This window comes from Acomys minous, assembly GCF_964271855.1.
Source record: "Acomys minous genome assembly, chromosome: 18".
Lineage (NCBI taxonomy): Eukaryota > Metazoa > Chordata > Mammalia > Rodentia > Muridae > Acomys > Acomys minous.
Window position 1 is genome coordinate 62,774,024 of NC_140501.1, and position 19,835 is coordinate 62,793,858.

At 43.3% G+C, this 19,835-nt stretch overlaps 2 protein-coding genes across 3 annotated transcripts in view; one reads left to right on the forward strand and one right to left on the reverse strand.

The window, feature by feature from the left end:
- Positions 1-3,828, forward strand: part of PSPC1 (paraspeckle component 1) — an 84,697-nt gene extending 80,869 nt beyond the window's left edge. The window contains exons 7-8 of the transcript XR_014776391.1: positions 1,045-1,135; positions 3,496-3,828. The gene's annotated coding sequence lies outside the window, so the exon portion shown is untranslated. The remainder of the gene's footprint in view (positions 1-1,044; positions 1,136-3,495) is intronic.
- MPHOSPH8 (M-phase phosphoprotein 8) overlaps positions 1-19,835 on the reverse strand; it is a 54,324-nt gene that overhangs the window by 14,103 nt on the left and 20,386 nt on the right. The window contains exons 6-14 of one of the 2 annotated variants that reach the window (XM_084767255.1): positions 18,216-18,341; positions 18,048-18,136; positions 16,004-16,144; positions 15,150-15,236; positions 12,590-12,744; positions 9,168-9,322; positions 5,420-5,547; positions 4,532-4,615; positions 3,968-4,214 (exon numbers count right to left, since the gene is read on the reverse strand). In XM_084767255.1, coding sequence (XP_084623381.1) covers positions 4,173-4,214; positions 4,532-4,615; positions 5,420-5,547; positions 9,168-9,322; positions 12,590-12,744; positions 15,150-15,236; positions 16,004-16,144; positions 18,048-18,136; positions 18,216-18,341 — 1,007 coding nt within the window. In that variant the 3' untranslated portion in view covers positions 3,968-4,172. Of the gene's footprint in view, positions 1-3,967; positions 4,215-4,531; positions 4,616-5,419; positions 5,548-9,167; positions 9,323-12,589; positions 12,745-15,149; positions 15,237-16,003; positions 16,145-18,047; positions 18,137-18,215; positions 18,342-19,835 lie in introns of those variants that run through there. The other variant, XM_084767254.1, reaches the window with a different exon arrangement.

The window sequence follows — 19,835 nt, forward strand, 5'->3', positions numbered from 1 at the left end:
TGTGTTGTGTAATATATGTGATACATGGTGGGAAAGGGCTGCTATTTTCTTACGAATAAGGTCTTTTTCATATTCTTGTAATCATAAGAGTATACATGGTACTGAGTATATAAAAGTGTCCTTGTTTATTAATCTTTTGCTGTGCTCAGAGATCCTCCCACTTTACCAATATAATCATTTTATTTATTGAGAGCGCTTTTTTAAATACAAGGTTTTATACCATGGGTTTGTTTTGTTTTGTTTTGTTTTTCCAAGACAGGGTTTCACTTAGCTATGCTGGACTCACTTTGTAGACTAGAGTAGCCTCGAAAAACTATTTTTAAAAAAAAAAGTCATTGGGTGTTTGTTTTCCTTGCCCGTATTATTGGGGCCCATTTGTACCTAGTACCTACAGAGGCCTAAAGGCATTGGATCCTTTGGAACTTGAGTTTACAGTCACTTGTGAGCAAACATGGGTATTGGGATTCGAACCCGTCTTCTGGTGCTCTTAGCCTCTGAGCCATCTCTTCAGCCCCTATAACAAGGTTCTAATGTTGTATCAACGGAGCAGTAATCTGTGAAAGAAAACTATGATGATAAATGGACGACCAAAATGGCACTGTGATAAAGGCACCTGTTGCTGCGCCTGACCACCTGCGTTTGATCTCTGGAGTTGATATGGTGGAAAATAATGTTTTCACACAGGATGTCTTCTGACCTATGTTGTAGCATACTCATGAGTATGTATATATATATATATATACACACACACACACACATTTAAATTTTTCAATTGCTAGCAGATTTGAAGATCTTTCAGAAATCAGGGGTTTATAGTGTTTACTGCCATGGTAGGAAATTAGTCTGAATCTTTATTGAGCCAGTGTTCATTTAGGAAATGGGGATTATTTTGGATCAGAGAAATTACCCTCTGAATAAAAATAGTTTTTCAAAATAAAAAGTAGGCACAAATGTTATCATCTGAAGTCTTGATGACTGTTGGGAACTGTAAGAGATCATTTATGTCTGATTTTTGAGACTAAACCCTGATTTTTCTATTCCTAGGTTAAGACAACACGAAACTGCTGAACGTCCTGCCTCTGGTATAATAGCCAAGAGCTTAAAAGCCAGGAACGCTGGGCCACTGCTGCTTTAGGTCAGTTGGCGTCTCTTTTGTGTTTAGAGGGGGAGCTTCCTCTTAAAATTCTCATTCCCTAATTTAGCTTGTGCTCACTACAGTCAGTATTGGTGCTATTTGTTTTAGAATAGTCTTACTGAGTAATTCACTATGTAGTCCCAACTGGTCATGAATGTTTTGTTTGCATGTAAGTCTGTGCACCATGCGTGTGCCAGGTGCCTACAGACAACAGTAAAAGCCCTGGATTCCCTGCAAGTAGAGAATATAGGCAGTTGTGAGCCACGATGTTGGTGTTAGGAATCTGGAAGAGCAGGCATTCTCTTAACATCGCCATCACCTCATCATCATCTCTTTGCCTCAGCCAGGGAATGTTGGGTAATAGTCTGGCACCATGTCTGGCGGGCCTGTGTCTTTGAAACCAGAGCTTTGCACATGCAGATTGAATACCACCTTGGGCAGCATCTCATTATGTAGTCCTAGGTAGCCCAAACCCTGGAAACCAGTCGTGGCTCCAGTTTTTAACCTCTCTTCAAGCGCTGGGATTAAAGGAATGTGCCACCAGGCCCAATGATTTGTTGTTGGACAGTTTAGATTTTGAGCTGAAACTTTATAGTGCTACCCGTGTCTTAAGAGGCAATGTTTGTTTTTGAGAAGGGCGATGTTTTATGTTCCTGATTGCTTTCTTAACGTGTGTAGTGCTTAGCTAAACTGGAGTGAAAGAAATGACACACTAAAGAGTTATTTACAAAGTAGAAGATAGGATGTATGTATATGTGTGTGTGTGTGTGTGTGTGTGTGTGTGTGTGTGTGTGTGTGTGTGTGTATGTATGTATGTATGTATGTATATAATGTTCCAGGACAAGGCTAAAAAAGTATGTCTTTTCTTCTAATCTTGAAATCAGTACATGGCTGTTTGTCTTAAGTTGCTGCCTACGATGAAGCTTAGCACATGCGGCTGTCACTGCGGCCCCACGCTCCTGTTCGTTAGGCTGCCTCATCTCATCCAGGCGCCAGGTTGGGTAGTCCATGGGGTGGCTTGAAGGCCTTGGCTGAAACATCTCCACATTCTTAATACCTGACACTTTCACTTTGATAGAAACAATATTGTTTCTCTCCAGCTTTCTCTTGAACTGCCACTCCAAATCATCTCATCCCTGATCATGGGGATAAAGTGCTAGACCATCTGTCACCAGAATATGCATCCACACTTCAGGCCGTGACCTTCCCATTGTCAGAAAGTCACAGAATGTCCATTTAAATACAAGACCCCAGAATCCAGGGACACACATTTCAGGAAACACCATGATGCATGCATTGGGTGCCTGTATCTGCACCCAAAGTATCTACTGGTGCTCTCCTGCCTCCGGTTTTTCAAGACAGGGTTTCTCTGTGTAGCCTTGGCTATTCTGAACTCACTTTGTAGACCAGGCTATCCATCGAACTCAAACTGATCCATCTGCCTGTCTCCCAAGTGCTGGATTACAGGTGTGTGCCACCATGCCCGGCTGAAAGTACACATTTTGTAAAGCTTGTAAGTGGACTTGTCATCACTTGAAATACCTGCTTTCGCAGAGGCAGGCAGATTGCTGTGAGTTCAAGGCCAGCCTGGTCTACAAAGTGAGTCCAGGACAGTCAAGACTACACAAAGAAAAACCTTGCTTCATAATTAGATTTTATTTTCTAATTAAAAAAACATTAACATGGAAAAGAAATAGGTTATCTACAGAAAAGATATATAAACCAAGTTATTAAAATGTCAAAAGTTACTAAAAAGTTGAAATGAGCCTGCTTTCATTATAAACCATTTCATTGGGTGTGGTGAGTGTATGCTTATGAACCCAGCATTTAGTGGCCTGATGCAGTGGCAGTGCTGTGAATTCAAGGCTAGCCTGTGTTATATGGGATTTCCAGACCAGCCTAGGATACTTGACAAAACCAGTCTAGTCTACATAGTGAGTTCCAAGATAGCCAGGGAGAAGAAAGTTCTATCTAAAGATATGCTATATTAGAGAACACCTAAATAGGTAAAGATAGATATATTGACTATTTAAGGCTTGCTGATTAGGGCTAAAACTGCCCCCTCACCTCCCACCCGAGACATGGTTTCTCTGTGTAGCCTTGGCTGTCTTAGACTTGCTTTGTAGACCAGGCTGGCCTGAAACTCACAGCGATCCGCCTGCCTCTGCCTCCTGAGTACTGGGATTAAAGGCGTGTGCTTTAAAACTTAATAGCACACACTCCCCACACCCACCCAGGCGTGGTAGAGCATGCCTACAATCCTGAGAAAAGATTGCAGGTTTGAGTGCTGTGTCTAAAAATCAGAACAAAGTGCCTCTGTACATGTATTTACTGATGGATGAAAGATTTGTCTCTTACAGGTCACATCGTGTTTGAGAAAAACAGAAGCAGCAGAGCAGAAAACCTTATTTTGTAATCTATGCTTGCTTATGAGCAATCACAGCACACCACATGTCTACCATTAATGAGTCAAGCGTTGCTGTTTCTGTTCTCCCAGGTAAGTCTAACTCATTATGTAGCCAAAGTCACCTTTGAGCTTTTGGTGCTGCCCCATTTTAGGCACTGTGAGCAGCACTTCACCAAGTTTACTAGTGTATTCACCGTGGACATTCCAACATCCACTCTCCTGCCTCCTAGGAGATGTAAGTGGCAGCAGCAGCTGGGCCACCTTCAACATCATCACAGTTGCTTAGACCTGAGCTTTGGAAAACGTTCATGTCTTGAATTCACAGCCTCCTAGATTTTAAAGTTACAAGTAAGAGCCACCATGGCCCAGCCTGAATCTCTTAGTCACTTTGTTTTTCAAAGACACAAACTCACAAAGTAGAAAACTTCAAGTTCAAAAGTTTTTAATTTCTTTACTAGTTCCACATTGTGGAAATATACTATGCAGAACATTGAACATTTTGAACAATGGCACAAATACTTACATGTAGACTATGGTAAAGCCCTGTTGTACTTTTAATAGGCAACAGGCTTAAATTGCAAGTTTACAGGTAAATCTACATATGAACATTAGGCCTGGTCTCTCCTTTGGTCAGTTCAGCTGCACTCTGTATGCACCTATTAGCAATTTAACCTAAAGAAGAGAAGTGAATGTGTCAGTACATACACAGCTCCACCTTTTAAGAACATTATTGCTATTTGTAGTACAAGGGACTAGGAAGATAGTTAATTGTCTTCATATTGACTTGCTAAATAGGCCTAGCCACACAGTAGCAGCTTAGTGCTCAGCAGGGATGCCCTCAGCCTGAACCTTCAGGAATGTGCCCAACACCCACCCGAGTACAGAGGACTTGTGTGTACCATGTGCACAGGCATTTCCAGACACTCAAGGGATATACAGGTATTTTTAACTTAAGCAGTAGCAGTAAATATAAAGCAAAGATTTTTCACCTTGGCAAAGGGTGCTTCAGTCAACCTTATAAACAGCTTATTGGGGCCGGCAACAGGGCTGAATGAGTAAACAAAGTGACTATCCTAGAGAAGAAAGAGAGAGTCAGGGTTGGACTCACATCCCCAAACCCTAGCACCTTCACGGGACTTAGACCTGTGAATTGCAGGGTTTTAAAAAAAAATAACACAAGAAACACAGCACAAGCATAGAAATACGACTACATTCAACAGAATGCTTAATTTAGTCTTCCTAAGAATTCCAGAAGTGGCAAAAGGGAGTGATAGTGTGCTCATGAGGTAAGAGTATCAACTTCCTCTTCATTGCTAGTTTGACAGTAGCCTTACTTCAACGCAACCACTTAACCACTGGCGTCATGTAAACTTCTTGTTCTCTGGACTAAGAGTTTCTTCTCAAACTGTAGGGCACATGGTAGCATCATTTAAAGTGAATAAATGAACATTAAAATATTTTAAAACAAAATTTGTATCTTTTTTTATAATAAATTGTATCTCACTATACTGATTATTTTCCTTTCCATTCTTTGTGTGCGTCCTATGTGGGGTATGTATGTGTGGGTATACATGGCATGTGTGACAAATGCAGAAGTCCAAGGTTGGAATCATCTTTTATAGGCAGTTTCTGTCAATCAAACTTGTCAGACAGCTGACAGATGGGCTACCATACACATTCAGCATTTACATAGGTCTTCTATAACTGGAAACATTTCTCCAGCCTCAGAATTATGCTCGGTTGGCTACTGAATGCCACAGGCAGAGAGGTGAGGACTGCAGGAAGGTCAGGGCAGCAGGAGCCTGGGCTGGGTAACAAGTCCCTTATCTTGGGCTGGGTAGATAAAGGTGCTTGTTGATAACTTTCAAGACTCTTACCAGAAATACAGGAAGCTGAAATTTATCATTTAAAACTACAGCTTGTACACTGCATGGTCCACAGAGCCGAGCAATAACTTCTTTACCCAAAAAGTTTGCATGGAAAATAAAGAGCAGGACACCAGAGCCTGAAGGAGGGAGAGAGGGGAGGTTAATGCAGTGTGTGGGTTGGGGGCATCCCTGCTGACACACGAGCCCTCCACTCACAACACCGTATCTACCCTACAGTTTTCAAACCACAGATCTCGAGACCTTGTCCAAGTAACCTCATGGGAGATAAAAATTTTATGTAGCTTTTAGTCTTTATTTGAAACGCCTGCGTGTCTGCTGCCAGTGGAGATCAGAAAAAGGGGTGTTAAGAACCCCCTGGAACTGAAGTAAGCTACTTATGAGCTGTCATGCCGGTGCCGGGAGCAGAATCTGGGTCCTTTGCAAGAGTAACAAATGTAAATGCTCTCATTGCGGAGCCATCTCTCCAGCCTTAGCGACTGTGTTTTTAAAACAATGAGATTTATATGATTTGATACCAATGTGTGGTAGTCAGAGGACAATTTATGGGAGCTGGTTCTCTCCTACCATGTAGGCTCTCCAAAGTCTGGCTTAGTGGTAAAAAAAAAAAAAAAAAAAAAGTGTAACACTCCAAGTCTTTTCTACAGCACTACAAAAGCCCAAAAATTTGGGAGCCAGCAAGATGGTTTAGCAGATAGAAATGCATGTAACTATATGTAATAATAACCAGGCAAATGGTCGTACTGCTTAGGAATCAAAAGCCTCATTAAAGAATGTCTAGTGGTGGTTGGAACTGAACTGAGGATCTTGTGAAAGTTAAGGCAAGTGCTGTACTACTGAGCTATCTCCTAGGTCCTTTCAGTGTGCATGGAGTACCAGAATGGCCAGGCTGAGCCTTTGAGTCTGCTGCTGGGATCTGTCTAAAACATAAGTTGACTCAGGGCCTTATAGTTCTGTCTTACAAGATTCCAGAAGAAGCTGGGTGAGGTAGTGCACACCTGTAATCCCAGCACTCGAGGGTAGAGGCAGGTAGGTTTCTGAGTCCACAGGACAGCCAAGGCTATAAAAAGAAACAAAAAAAAACCAAAATAGTAAATAGGGAAAAGTAAAATAGACATGGTTGGGGGCTAGAGAAATGGCTCAGAGGTTAAGAGCACTGTCTGTTCTTCCAAAGGTCCTGAGTTCAATTCCCAGCAACCACATGGCTCACAGCCATGTGTAGAGAGAGATGGTGCCCTCTTGTAGTAGGTGTACATGCAGGCAGAAAATAGACTTGGTTGGTCTATGCATGGTTTAAACACACACGCGCGCCAAAGCCCCTTCCCTGCAATGCTTATGGCCCATAATATTCAAAGCTATAAATCATGAGCCAGTCATGGTATTGTAAGCCCAGTACTTATGAGAAAGGAGTACTGTCAGGAGTTCAAGACAAGCCTAGGCTACACAAACTCAGGAGGTAGAGGCAGGCGGATCTCTGAGTTCAAGGCCTGCCTAGTCTACAAAGAATGCCAGGGCAGCCAACGCTATTTACACAGTGAAACCCTGTCTCAAAAAAATTAAAATCAAATTGGCTTTGAATGATATAAAGCTTGTTCCCTTTAATATTTTTCGGGGGGTGAGGACACACAGGATTCTCATGTAGCCCAGGATAGCCTCAAAAAGATAACCTTAAAATTATCATTTTCTTGTCTTCACCTCCTAAGTGTTGAAATTACAGGGATTCTGTGATGTTGGGGGTCTAGCATGTTATGCAAACACTCTATTCTAGACCTGGGAGGCTCCTACCTCTCATCCTCTTAAGTGCTAACAGAGAGCTGGCTAGTTAGCCAAGGTTCTTACTGCCAAGCCTGACCACTTGACGCCCACAGAACCCATATGGTGGAAGGAGAAAACCAATTCCCAGGAACTGTTCACTTGCACCTGGTACAAACACATTGACAGAAAAACAAAATGTAATTTTAAAAAATGTTTAAAATGGTGTCTGTGTGACAGAACAACGGCTCTCCACAGAGTGGAAGGAGAAAACTGACTTGCACACATGTGCACACAAATGTGTAATTTTAAAATGTCCTGGGTGCAGGATGACAGGTGTGGACAGCCATACCTGACTTATGAATACACATTAAATTTGTATCTATATGTACAAATAAATATCTCTGTTTTGTTTCCTGGAAGTCTTCAAATGTCAAAGTCTGTACTAATAAACCACTCAAATACCACATTATGATGTAACTTACAGCAGTGCTTCAAAAGAAGGAAAAAACAACAAAAAAACAACTTGGAGCTGGAGAGATAGTTCAGTAGTTAAGAGTAATGACTGCTTTTCCAAAGGACCAGGAACCTACATGGCAGCTCACAAAAAATAAAACCTAACAGCAACAAAAAGCTTACTTATTCTCAGTGCAGGAGCCCACATAGCATGTGTTTGGAGGCCAGAGACAACTTTGGGGAGTTGGTTCTCGAAATCATGTGGGTTTTAGGGATCAAACTCAGGCCATCAGGCTTGCTGGTGGAAGCCTTACCCACTGAGTTACCTCACCATTGGTAACAAAATAGGCAGGACCCACTCTAAAGGAAAGATAATGTAATGTTACCTGCCGTCCCTTGGATGAGCCATGGTACACAGGTAGAATATTCATAGTACTAACTGTACTCTGATCTTACCCCTCCATTACTCTTATTCCCTACCCCCGACTCATCTACCAAACTGTTTCTTTGCAATAGGCCCCTTTCCTTCTGTTCTGATCCCTGCTATATTCAATTAAGGATGCCTACATGAGCGTGGCTGAGTCAGTCACTTAATTCAAGGGCAACTTCCTGGTAGCTACACCTCTGAGGAGTGTGACCCTCCTCCCCAGCCCCGTTAACTATTAATACCTCACTATTAATACCTGTCACTAACCCCAGTGGGAGGGGGATAGCACTCACTGCACACCCCTCCCAGGTGATGGCTCTTAGATCCCAGCTCTTAGAAGGCTGAGAGTGGAGAATTGGACCAAGCCAGGCATGGTAGAGGACATCTTTAATCCCAACACATAGGCTAAGAAAGGTGGATCTCTGCGCTCAAGGCTAGCTTATTCCCCATAGCAAATTCCTGGCCAACCAAGGCTACACAGTGAGACCCTGTCTCAGAAAAGCAACAAAACAAGAACAGAAGCCAAACAAGGGGGAATCCCTGGATATCATAAAGTTCAGGAGAAAAATCTAGACTTAGAATTGTGAAGCTTTCTTTCAATAAAACTCAGTTAAGAACTATAATTATAGGGGACTGACATCTTTTTTGACTTTCAAGACAGGATCTCTCTTTGTAGCCCTGGCTATCCTGGACTCTTTTGTAGACCAGGCTGGCCTCTCAGAACTCCTGCTTCTTTCTCTGGAGTGCTGGTACAACAGGCACTCACACCACACCAGCTCCCACACTATCTTTTTTGTTTTGTTTTTCGAGACAGGGTTTCTCTATGATAGCCTTGCCTGTCCTGGACTCACTTTGTAGACCAGGCTGGCCTCGAACTCACAGTAATCCACCTGTCTCTGCCTCCTGAGTGCTGGGATTAAAGGCGTATGCCACCATGCCTGGCCCCACACTGTATCTTAAAGAGGACTCAGAGTGGCAGGGAAAGGGTACGGGGAGGCCGCCTGCCATAGTAGCTCTGCCAGCTACCTCAGTGGTGTCTGTTAAAGGTTTTACTTAGAAGCAAACTCATCCTTACAGACTAAGTTTGAAGGGACATATACTTACCTTCTGGTATATTCTGAGGGGGCTTGTAATTGAAGTCTGTTGAGAAATCTGGCCCTTCACAGAGCCGGTGACATGCTATTGGGAAAACAGGTTCCAATAGAGCAAGGCGAGATTCAAAATAGTCCTTGATCGTCTCTTCTGCAACTCTGGACAGTCTAGTGAGAGAAGAGGGAAGACAGTGATGTAATAGGTGGATGTGCACTCAGACCTCGGAATGCTCATGGAGGGCTGTCATTAGTTTGAGACCAGCTTGGGCTAAAGTGAGGCCCCATCTCTAAAAACCTTTTTCTTTTTTTTTTTTTAAATTGGATATGTGGGTTTTCTGTTTCCATGTAGTCTCTGTGAGAGTGTCAAATCTCTTGGGACTGAAATTACAGACAATTGTGAACTGCTATGTAGGTACTGGCTTTGAACCTAGGTCCCTTTAAAGAGCAGAGACCAGTTCAGCTGTGCTGAAATCTCCAGCCCCTGAAACTTTTAATGTAGGTGTACAGCAATTATTGTTACCAAATTTAAAAACTTCAGTTACCCTGACTTGATCATTACGTATTGTGTACTATATGATCACACTGTATCCAACTGTACAATTAAAATTTAAAGTATATATATTAGGGGTAGGGGATGTAGCTCAATTGCCCAGCATGCATGAAACCCAGGGTTGATGACTACTACCACATAAACCAAGTATGAGGACATGTACCTAGTACTTAGGAGGAAGACAAGGAAGATCAAAAGTTCAAGGCCAAATAAAGCATTTTAAAAAGGGTAGGGGGGAGGGTCTGGTGGTGGTGCACACCTTTAATCCCAGCACTGGGGTTGGGGTGGGGGCAGAAGCAGGCATATCAGTATTGAGGTCCAAGGCCAGCCTAGTCTACAAAATGAGTCCAGGACTGCCAAGGTTATAGAGAAACTCTCTCAAAAAACAACAACAAAAAAGTTGAAGGCCAGCTCAACTACAGTGAGTTTGAGGCTAGCCTGGAGTACGTGAGACCTTGCTTTTATCTCCTTGCAAATGGGAAGCACCGAAAGATGTACTTACACTGTACGATGCCATAAAGACTGCCCAGTAACTGCTTCTAAACCTTTCCCCCAGTTCCTAGGCCCTTGCACACGTCTAAAACAATTGTTCTACCACCGAGCTATATCCCTAGCCCTGGTTTCACCTTTTTGAAACTGTGGTGGTCTCCTCCTCCTCCCTTATCTTCCTCCTCCTCTTCTTCTTCAAGACAGGGTTTCTCTTGTAGCCCTGGCTGTCCTGGATTCACTTTGTAGACCAGGCTGTCCTTGAACTCACATTGATTCTGCATGCCTCTGCCTCTCTGGTGGGATTAAAGGTGTGTGCCACATACCCAAGGGGAGGCCGGAGGCCAGCACTGTGTTTCATACTTTATCTCTCTCTGCCCTATTCCTTCAAAGCAGTTTTCTCCCTAAATCTGAGACTGGCAGCCAGAACGGCCCCCAGCAACCTGCAGTCTCCAACATCTCAATGCTGTGGTATCAATGAGACCATGCACACCCACCTTGTTCACTAAACTCGTGGTTGCCCAGCAAGCACACTGACCACTAAGCCACCTCTCCAGCCTTTCTTCACTTTGTATGTTGAAGTAGGATTTCACTACATTGCCCAGACTGGCCTTGAACTCATTTTGTAGCCCAAGTAGGGCTTGAGTTTGCAATTGTATGCTTTAGCTGCCTGAGTAGCTGCAATTATAGCTGAGCACACAATTCAGCACCATCTTTGTGAGAAGGAACTACTCTGGCCTTTCAATTTCCTTTTCAGTCATTTGAGTTGTACAAGGGCAACTTCTACTCAGTCTTCATAAAGCTTAGCTTTAAAGCAGTGTCTGGCTTGACCACGTCCCCTGGATGGGGAGGCCTGGTGGCACTCAGAGGACGGATAGCAGGCTACCAAGAAGAGACTTGATACCCTAGGATCATAGACAGGGGGAGGAGGTCCCCCTCAGTCACAGTCTTAGGGGAGGGGAGTAAGGGGAAAATGAGAGGGAGGGAGGAATGGGAGGATACAAGGGATGGGATAACAACTTAGATGTAATATAAATAAATTAATAAAATATATTTTATCTTTTTAATAAAATATATTTTTTTTAAAAAGTGGCAAAAAAATTCACTTAGCACTTATCTAGTGCATGAGTGAAAAATTAGAAATGGAACTCTCCTCAAACCTGAGCAAAGGAAGATGGCTGCCCACCTTACTGACAGGCTCTCTGCAGTTACCTGATGTGTTCAGAGAAAAAAAGGGATGAACTGGCTTCCAGGTATTTGTCTTTTTTTGTTTGTTTGTTTTTTGTTTTTTGAGATAGGGTTCCTCCGTGTAGTCTTGGCTGTCCTGGAGTGTGTAGACCTGGCTTGCCTTGAGCTTAGAGATCTGCCTGCCCTTTCTCCCCTGAGTGCTGGGATTAAAGGCGTGAGTCACCATGCTCTTCCGGAGATTCTTTTTTTTTTTTTTTTTTTTTTTTTTAAGTTTCTCTGTGTAATAGCTCTCCCTGTCCCAAATGTCCTCTCTGTCCTGGAACTCGCTCCGTAGACCAGGCTGGCCTCAAACTCACAGAGATCTACCTGCCTCTGCCTCCCAAGAGATTGTTTAGACAGGTTGTCAGGTACACACAGAACACAACATACAACACAGTCCCCTGCCTAAAACTGAGGGTGTTTCTCCCCGGCTGTCTCACCAGGGACCTCGGAGAATAATGAGCACTTCATCTTCCCTAGCAGTGTTTATGGCAGGTATTTCCAAATAATTTTGTTGTCGTGTGAACCTGGGGATGGAACTGAAGGCTTACACATGCTAGGCAAAAGCATTACCACAGAGGACACCCCAGCGCATCAAAAGAATTCTTCGGTGATAGAAACATTAACTTATTACAAAATTTTCAGACTTGAAAAAATAATAATGCACTTGAATAGGGTAGAGAGAAAGTGAGGAAGACACAATGTCCGCCTCTGTTCTTCACACGCACACACATGTGCACACCAACTGTTAGCCCCTGTAAGAGTAGACTTAACTTTTTTGAGAAAGAGTTTTGTACAGTCAGACTGGCCATGAGCTAGCTGTGCAGCCAAGGATTACCCTGATCTCTAGGTCTTCTTTCCCTGAGCTCCTAGGTGCTGCTGTTATGGTGTATGCCACCATGCTTGGTTTTAAAAGAAGTGTTGAGGGCTAAACTCAGGGCTCTGCACTTTAACCAGCTGAACTACATCAGCTTAGACTTATCATTTAAAGATGTTTCCAAGATTTTCTATGATTTTTGTAAATTGTACAAAAGTAATATATATGCCACTAAATTCACAATCTACTAAAACAAACACAACAGGATAATCTTAAACATTCCATTCCAAATATGCTATCTTCAAATAGCCGTTATCCCACTGACTGAACCATGGTACATACACCTGACACTTACGTCTCCAAGTGGCTCTTCAGCAGTTCATAGACAAGCACGTTATTACACTGTTTTGCAAAGTATAATGCACTATTTTGGTGTTTTGACAAAATGTTGCAGTCCGCTCCCCATTCAATCACAAGGCTCACAATGTCTGAATTTCCTCTTTTGCATGCCTAAGTCAGAAAAGAGTGGCATTTCTTATTGTAAACCATAGTGACTTCAGTTTCTCCACGCATGTCAGGCAGCTCTTTTTCAAGAAGACAAAGTGTAACACAGGAAAGGAACCCATCTGGGACCAAGCCTTAGCACACATCAGCAACAAAGGAGCACTGAGGAAGCATACAGAGTGCTGTGAGGAGGAGCGTAGTCCCCAGGGCACACACTGACACCTGTCCAGGCTCTCCAGACCTTCATCTACAGTCCTGCCCGTCCCTCTCGGGGACCGTCATCTACAGTCCTGACGTCCCTCTCAGGGACCGTCATCTACAGTCCTGCCCGTCCCTCTCAGGGACCGTCATCTACAGTCCTGACGTCCCTCTCAGGGACCGTCACCTACAGTCCTGACGTCCCTCTCAGGGACCGTCACCTACAGTCCTGACGTCCCTCTCAGGGACCGTCATCTACAGTCCTGACGTCCCTCTCAGGGACCGTCATCTACAGTCCTGCCCGTCCCTCTCAGGGACCGTCATCTACAGTCCTGACGTCCCTCTCAGGGACCGTCATCTACAGTCCTGACGTCCCTCTCAGGGACCGTCATCTACAGTCCTGCCCGTCCCTCTCAGGGACCGTCATCTACAGTCCTGACCGTCCCTCTCAGGGACCGTCATCTACAGTCCTGACCGTCCCTCTCAGGGACCGTCATCTACAGTCCTGACGTCCCTCTCAGGGACCGTCATCTACAGTCCTGACGTCCCTCTCAGGGACCGTCATCTACAGTCCTGCCCGTCCCTCTCAGGGACCGTCATCTACAGTCCTGACGTCCCTCTCAGGGACCGTCATCTACAGTCCTGACGTCCCTCTCAGGGCCTGCTTCACCTTACAACGGTGCCTTCTCACAGCTGATGGCCAGCTCCGACTTGCCTTTGGCTGCCAGAGCTTCCTGGCAGGACTCAGGAAAATCAGCTATCACCTTTTCTGTTTTGTGAATTCAATCTCTAAAATGCTCATTTGATCCCTGTCATTATTTAGGTAGACTAACATTAATTACTTCACTTACTTCACGAACCTCCAGACAAGTCTGCAAACTGCTTGTCTTTTCCTGAATCCACTCTCCCCACTGAACATTAGAACAAGCCCACCCTTTAATCTGGGTGCTTCCTTCTCAGTCTCCCAAGTGTCCTCAGGAACACACCCAATGCCAAATAGTTGCGTAGAAAATGCTGGTATACCCATTCCTGTGCTCTTCCTTCTAAGGGGCAAGTGTCTATTGTCCACTAGTTTCTCAGTAAGGCAGTACTCTAATGTGCCACCTCTGGTGAATATATGTGATAGTAACAGACACACAAGAAAGACTAAAGACAAAATCTCAGACTGTTTACACAAACCCAAATCAGGTTCTATTAGAACACCAGGTTCAGGACAAGCCTGAGGTTGCAGTGCAATGATTCACTGCTCATACCCAAGAGTGGAACCTGGTATTGCAGACAAATCCCTGCTTACATCATAGCTTATACAAGGCTGTACCTAAGGGAAGAGATAAGACAGAACACCTGGCTCTGCTGAGTACTAGCAGCACTGTGAGCCAGAAGCCTGGAACTACTGCAGAGGAATGAGCTGCTCCGGGCAGAGGCCAGTGAGGTACATGCAGGTACATGCAGGGTGGTTGGGAGCAGCAGCAGCTTCAATTCAACAACCTTCAGCTCAAATACACGTAAGCCATAATTCCAAAGGAGACGGCTTCACCAAATACACAATAACGACAGCACATTGTCTTCCTTTTTTTACTCCCAGGCCTCTAAACCTGTGGAGATGGATGCCGAGCACCCTATTATGTGACTACAGGGATCCTGGTTGTTCTGCCACTGCAGCTTTGGGGCACCTTTGTCACATTACAGATTCCTCTAGACAAAGTCATTAAGCTGAATAACAGACCTCTGGTGTCGGCTTAACTGGCATTGGCCATATTAATTGCTTCTAGGAAAGCCTGTCTCTGTCTAGCTTAGCAGACAAACTCTTCCTTCTGCCTTGGGGAAGGAGAACCCACTTGTCTAGAAACCATTCAAGACATCCATGCATCCATCTGTAAATCTCTAATAAATTATACTCTGCAACCCTGGATTTGTTTGCCTTTTTCCAGCACCTTCTAGTCTAGTGGAGTTCTCATTCACTGAAACACCTGCAGCCCCATCCCCCCAACTGCTGCTGACACGTCTCTTCTAACTCAGCGCCCACCCCATGACTCTTGCTCCGTCCTGTAGACTGAGTACTCTGGTACCTCACTGATCCTCCCATACCCTCCTGCTCTGCTGATCCACCTGTACTACGCGGGAGCTGTGGCATCCCAGGGACAACCTTGCTCCTATGGTTTTCCCAATCTGCAGCACCAACATGAACACCCAGGGTGAAGCTGAAGACTTACTTTCATGAGTGCAGTCTCACCATTGCTTTGCTGGGCATTTACGAAAGCTCCAGCTTCCAAAAGAATAGCCACAGTGGTTAGAAAGTTCTATTAAAAAACAAGAAACAAATTTACTTCCAAGAATTCTTGAAAAGACAGAGCTATCTTCTAGATGTTTTGCAATCAGGAAAGACTCAGCAGACTCAACTTCATGCAGGTGACCGGCCACCATCCCCAACTCTTCACTGTGGCCGCAGGAGCCCAACTGCTGAGCTGGGTCCCTCACCGATCTGTCAGCAAATGCCGCTGCAGCCTACTCCCTGGCTTCTATCTGAGAAATTCTACATGTGAGTCTTCTAAATAATTTAATATTGAAATAAATACCGGCAGTGTAAAGTAGAGCTTGCACTCATTATAAATTACCAAGTAGGTAAGTCAAATTTTGAACCTGAGTATAAAGTACTTGTAATAGCAAAAATTAAATCATATGTCACAGACCCACTGAAACCACAAAACACCGTATTTTTTGGACCATAAGATGTACCCAGTTTTCCCAGCACTCGGGAGGAAGAGGCAGGCAGATCGCAGTGAGTTCGAGGCCTGGTCTACAAAGCGAGTCCAGGACAGCCAAGGCTACACAAAGAAACCCTGTCTGGGGGTGGGGGTTGAATGTACCCAGTTTTTAGAGCAGAAAAACAGTAAAAACAGCAATTGGACCATAAGGTGCACCCCAATCGCCCCCCACACACACTTTTGGGGGTGGGAAGTGCGTCTTATGGTCCGAAAAATACGGTAAGACTACGTGACATATGATCTTTATCTTGTACTACAAACAAAACATTCTTAGTGTCCTTTTATGCAGTCAAGTCTCAAACCTTCTCAGCAGCATGAATGAGGGCTGTGGTGCCGTTTTTCTGGCGTCCATTCACTTTTGCACCTTTGGTGATAAGGAGTCTCAGGAGGTCGTCCTGCCCTCCTGCTGCAGCCAGCATCACTAGTGTCATCCCACTAGAGTCCTGTGACAGTTCATTAATGAGAAACCACGTTAGTCTTTTTTTAAGAAAGGATTTTCTATTATCATCATCATCATTAATTCACATTACATCCCGATTGTACTCCCAACTCTTACCTTCCTGTTCCCACCCTTGCCCACCCTCTGACCGGAGCCTATCAGGTCTCATCTGGATAGCCTGCATCCCCTTCGTCTGGGTTCCCACAGGGCCTCTCCACTCATGGGCAGTGATCAAATAGCAGGCACCATTATTCTTATCAGAAGGATCATGTTAGTCTTTAGTCCAGAAACATTGTAAAAGCGAGTCTTTTCTGTCAAGGTATTTTTAAGGGAAAAAAATCACTAAAGCACATTGACTATCCACTTAGGTTAGGTTGCTTATTAAAATATTCTACTAAGTAATCAGAAACTAAAATCTTTAGGATGTTTTGTGTATGTGTTCATGAGGGTGAGGTATATGTATGCATATGTGTGCACATACATATAGAGACCATTGTTTTCCTCAAATGCTGGGCTGGAGAGAGGGCTCAGCACATAAGTGTGCCAGCTGCTCTTGCAGAGGTCTTGAGTTCAATTTCCAGCACCCACACTGTAACTTCCAACCATCTGTAACTGTAGTTCCATGGGACCTAATGCCCTCTTTTGGTATATCGACATACATGTAGATAAAATACCCATATAAATAAAATACATAGAAAAATTAATCTCAAAAATTAAATAAATTCCCTGTAACAAATTTGTTATCACGTTTTCTTGGTATAAAATGAATGGCAAATTGAGGCAGATGCTCAGCTCTCTATGAAATCCAAAGCATTGTTTAAAATGACCAGATTAAAGAGTTTCATTAAATGGAGCCAGGTATGGTGGCAGATCTGACTTAGAGGCCAGCCTGGTCTACAGAGTGAGTTCCAGGACAGCCAAGGCTACATAAAGAAACCCTGCCTCGAAAAAACCACACCAAACCAAACCAAACCAAATCAAACAAAACCTCTGAGAATATAATCATATAATCTTGTCTAAAGATGAAACATTTTAAAATCATAAAATATATTCAACAGACGAACCTATGTAAATATAAAAATTTCTAGAGCCAGATGTACTTGAGAAGTTTACACAACAACCATATGGTGGCTCAAAACCATTCATAATGAGATGGATCTGGTGCCCTCTTACGTATGGCCTACGGGTGTACATGCAGGCAGAACACTATATACATAAGAAATAAATCTTAAACAAAACAAATACTTAATATGCTTCCATGTAAAAACAAAAACCAAAAGTTCATACACATTGGTAAGAAAAATCTTGAGTGACATTAAAAATTGGGTAATTATTATATACAAGCTACTTTCAAAAACACATGATAGCCACATAAAAAGGGAAGTTCTCTTACACCCCTTCCCCCTACAGTACATCCCCAGACATGGTTTGGGTGAGAACTGTCCCCTATAGACTCAAGTATTTAAACACTTGTTTTCCAGCAGGGGCAGCCGTGCTGGGGACACAGGCTTGCCCTCCTTCCAGTTTACACTCTGACCTGCACTTTGTGTTAGAGGAGGTGAACTTTCAGCTTCCTGCTTCTGCTACCACACCTGTTGCGGCCACGTCTCCCTACCAGGATGGAGTCTTATCTCTAAAACTGTTTTCCCACAGACTCTTCCTTAAGTTGCTTCTGGTCATAACATTTTATTATAGCAACAGAAAAATAAATAATATATCACGAAACCAGCCATTTGGGAGAGCCTGAAATCTCAAGGACTCTAATGCACTATTACACAATCTAGAGTGATTGACCTTTAAAATGTGAACATGTATTACTTTTCTAGGAAAATAACTGAACTACCATATTGTGCCTGAACTATTTTCCATGCTTCTCTGTGAGATCTGTCCCCCACCAAACACAATACCTCTTGATCCAAGTTATATTCTTCATTTGAGTTCAGTGCAACCTTCACAGCAATATAATCTCCATTTTTCACAGCATCTCTCAGCATATCTATAATGAAAGGAAAGGTTGTATTAGATTTTATAAATCTAGATTTGTGGAAGAGCCAAATAATTTGCAAATCACTCACTACTTGTAATCTTATTTGTTGTGCTCAAGGTCTCATCTTCTCCATCAAGATGCTTTTGGAAATCTTCTATTTTCATCCACTCCAACTGTAGGTCCATACCTAAACTCAAAATCTGCTGCCTGCCGTCTAGAATACACAAAGGCATCATTAATATGCAATCCTATGGAGTACTATCAAAAAACAAAATTTTTATGCATACTACATTTAAATTTTATTCTTTTAGCCAGGAGTGGTGGTGCACACCTATTCCCAGAACTAACTTAAGAGGCAGAGGCAGGTGGATCTTTTGTGAGTTCAAGGCCAGCCTGGTCTATAAAGCGAGTCCAGGACAGCCAAGGCTATACAGAGAAACCCTGTCTCGAAGAAAAAAATTATTTTTTATTATCTTACTTTGTGAGGGTTGAGACAGGGTTTTACTGTATAACCTTGGTTGTTCCTGAATTTGCTCTATAGTCCAGGCTGTCCTTGAACTCAGAGAGCTGCCTGCCTCTGCCTCCTGAGTGCTGGGATTAAAAGTGTGAGTACCATCAACTGGCTTAATTTTTTGTTTTTAATCATCTTATAAACTAGTAAGTTTCATAGGTTGTTTTTTTTTTTTTTTTAGCTAAGCCATCCCACGCCGTCTCGGTCCTCTCTCCCACCCCTCACATCTCAGCTAAAACCTTAGCTCACGGCACTCCCTCTCCTGTTCTTTCCTATCACATATATTCAACTAAACCCTCTTATATTTTTACTTGAATTGCAAAGTCACGGGTACTCAAGTAGCTTTTTCAAGTCTTCCCCTGGCTCCACTATCTACTTCAACTATCTCGTCTTTAGAGTTCTCCCTTTCCACTTTTTTCTTTAATGACTTATTGATTTTTATTTTATGTACATTGGTATTCTGCTGCTTGCTTGTATGTGTGTGTGATGGTGTCAGATCCCCTAAAACTGGAATTACAGACAGGTGTGAGCTGTCATGTGGGTGCTGGGAATTGAACCTGGGACCTCTGGAAGAGCAGCCGGTGCTCTTTTTTTCTTTTTCTTTCTTTTTTTATTTTTTATGATTGATTAACTATACAGTGTTTTGCCTGCATTTACACCAGAAGAGGGCGCTAGATCTCATTATAGACAGTTGTGAGCCACCATGTGGCTGCTAGGAACTGAATTCAGGACCTTTGGAAGAGCAGCTGGTGCTCTTACCCTCTGAGCCAGTGCTCTTACCAGCTGAACCAACTCTCCAGCTCTCCCCCTTTCCACTGTCATTTCACTTATATTCTACTATTCTCCTCCCCTAAGGCCCCCACCAAGAGCCTGTTTCTATTTCTCTAGGTTCTACATGTACTGTATGATAAACTCCCAGAGGATTTGAAGCTATGACTCTCATTATAAAAGAGAACATGTGGCATTTGGGCCCCCCCCACACCATGTGACCTCGCCCAATAAACTTTTTTCTAGTTCCATTTATTTTTGTGCAAATTTCATTGGTCTCTATGGCTGAGTAATACTCTATTGTGTGCATGTAGCACATTTTCTTTGTCTCCTCATCAGTTGATTCCATTTATAGGGTAATTCCACTTCCTAGTTGTTGTGAATTGAGAGGCTATGAACACAGATGTGCAAAAACCTCTGTATTAAGAT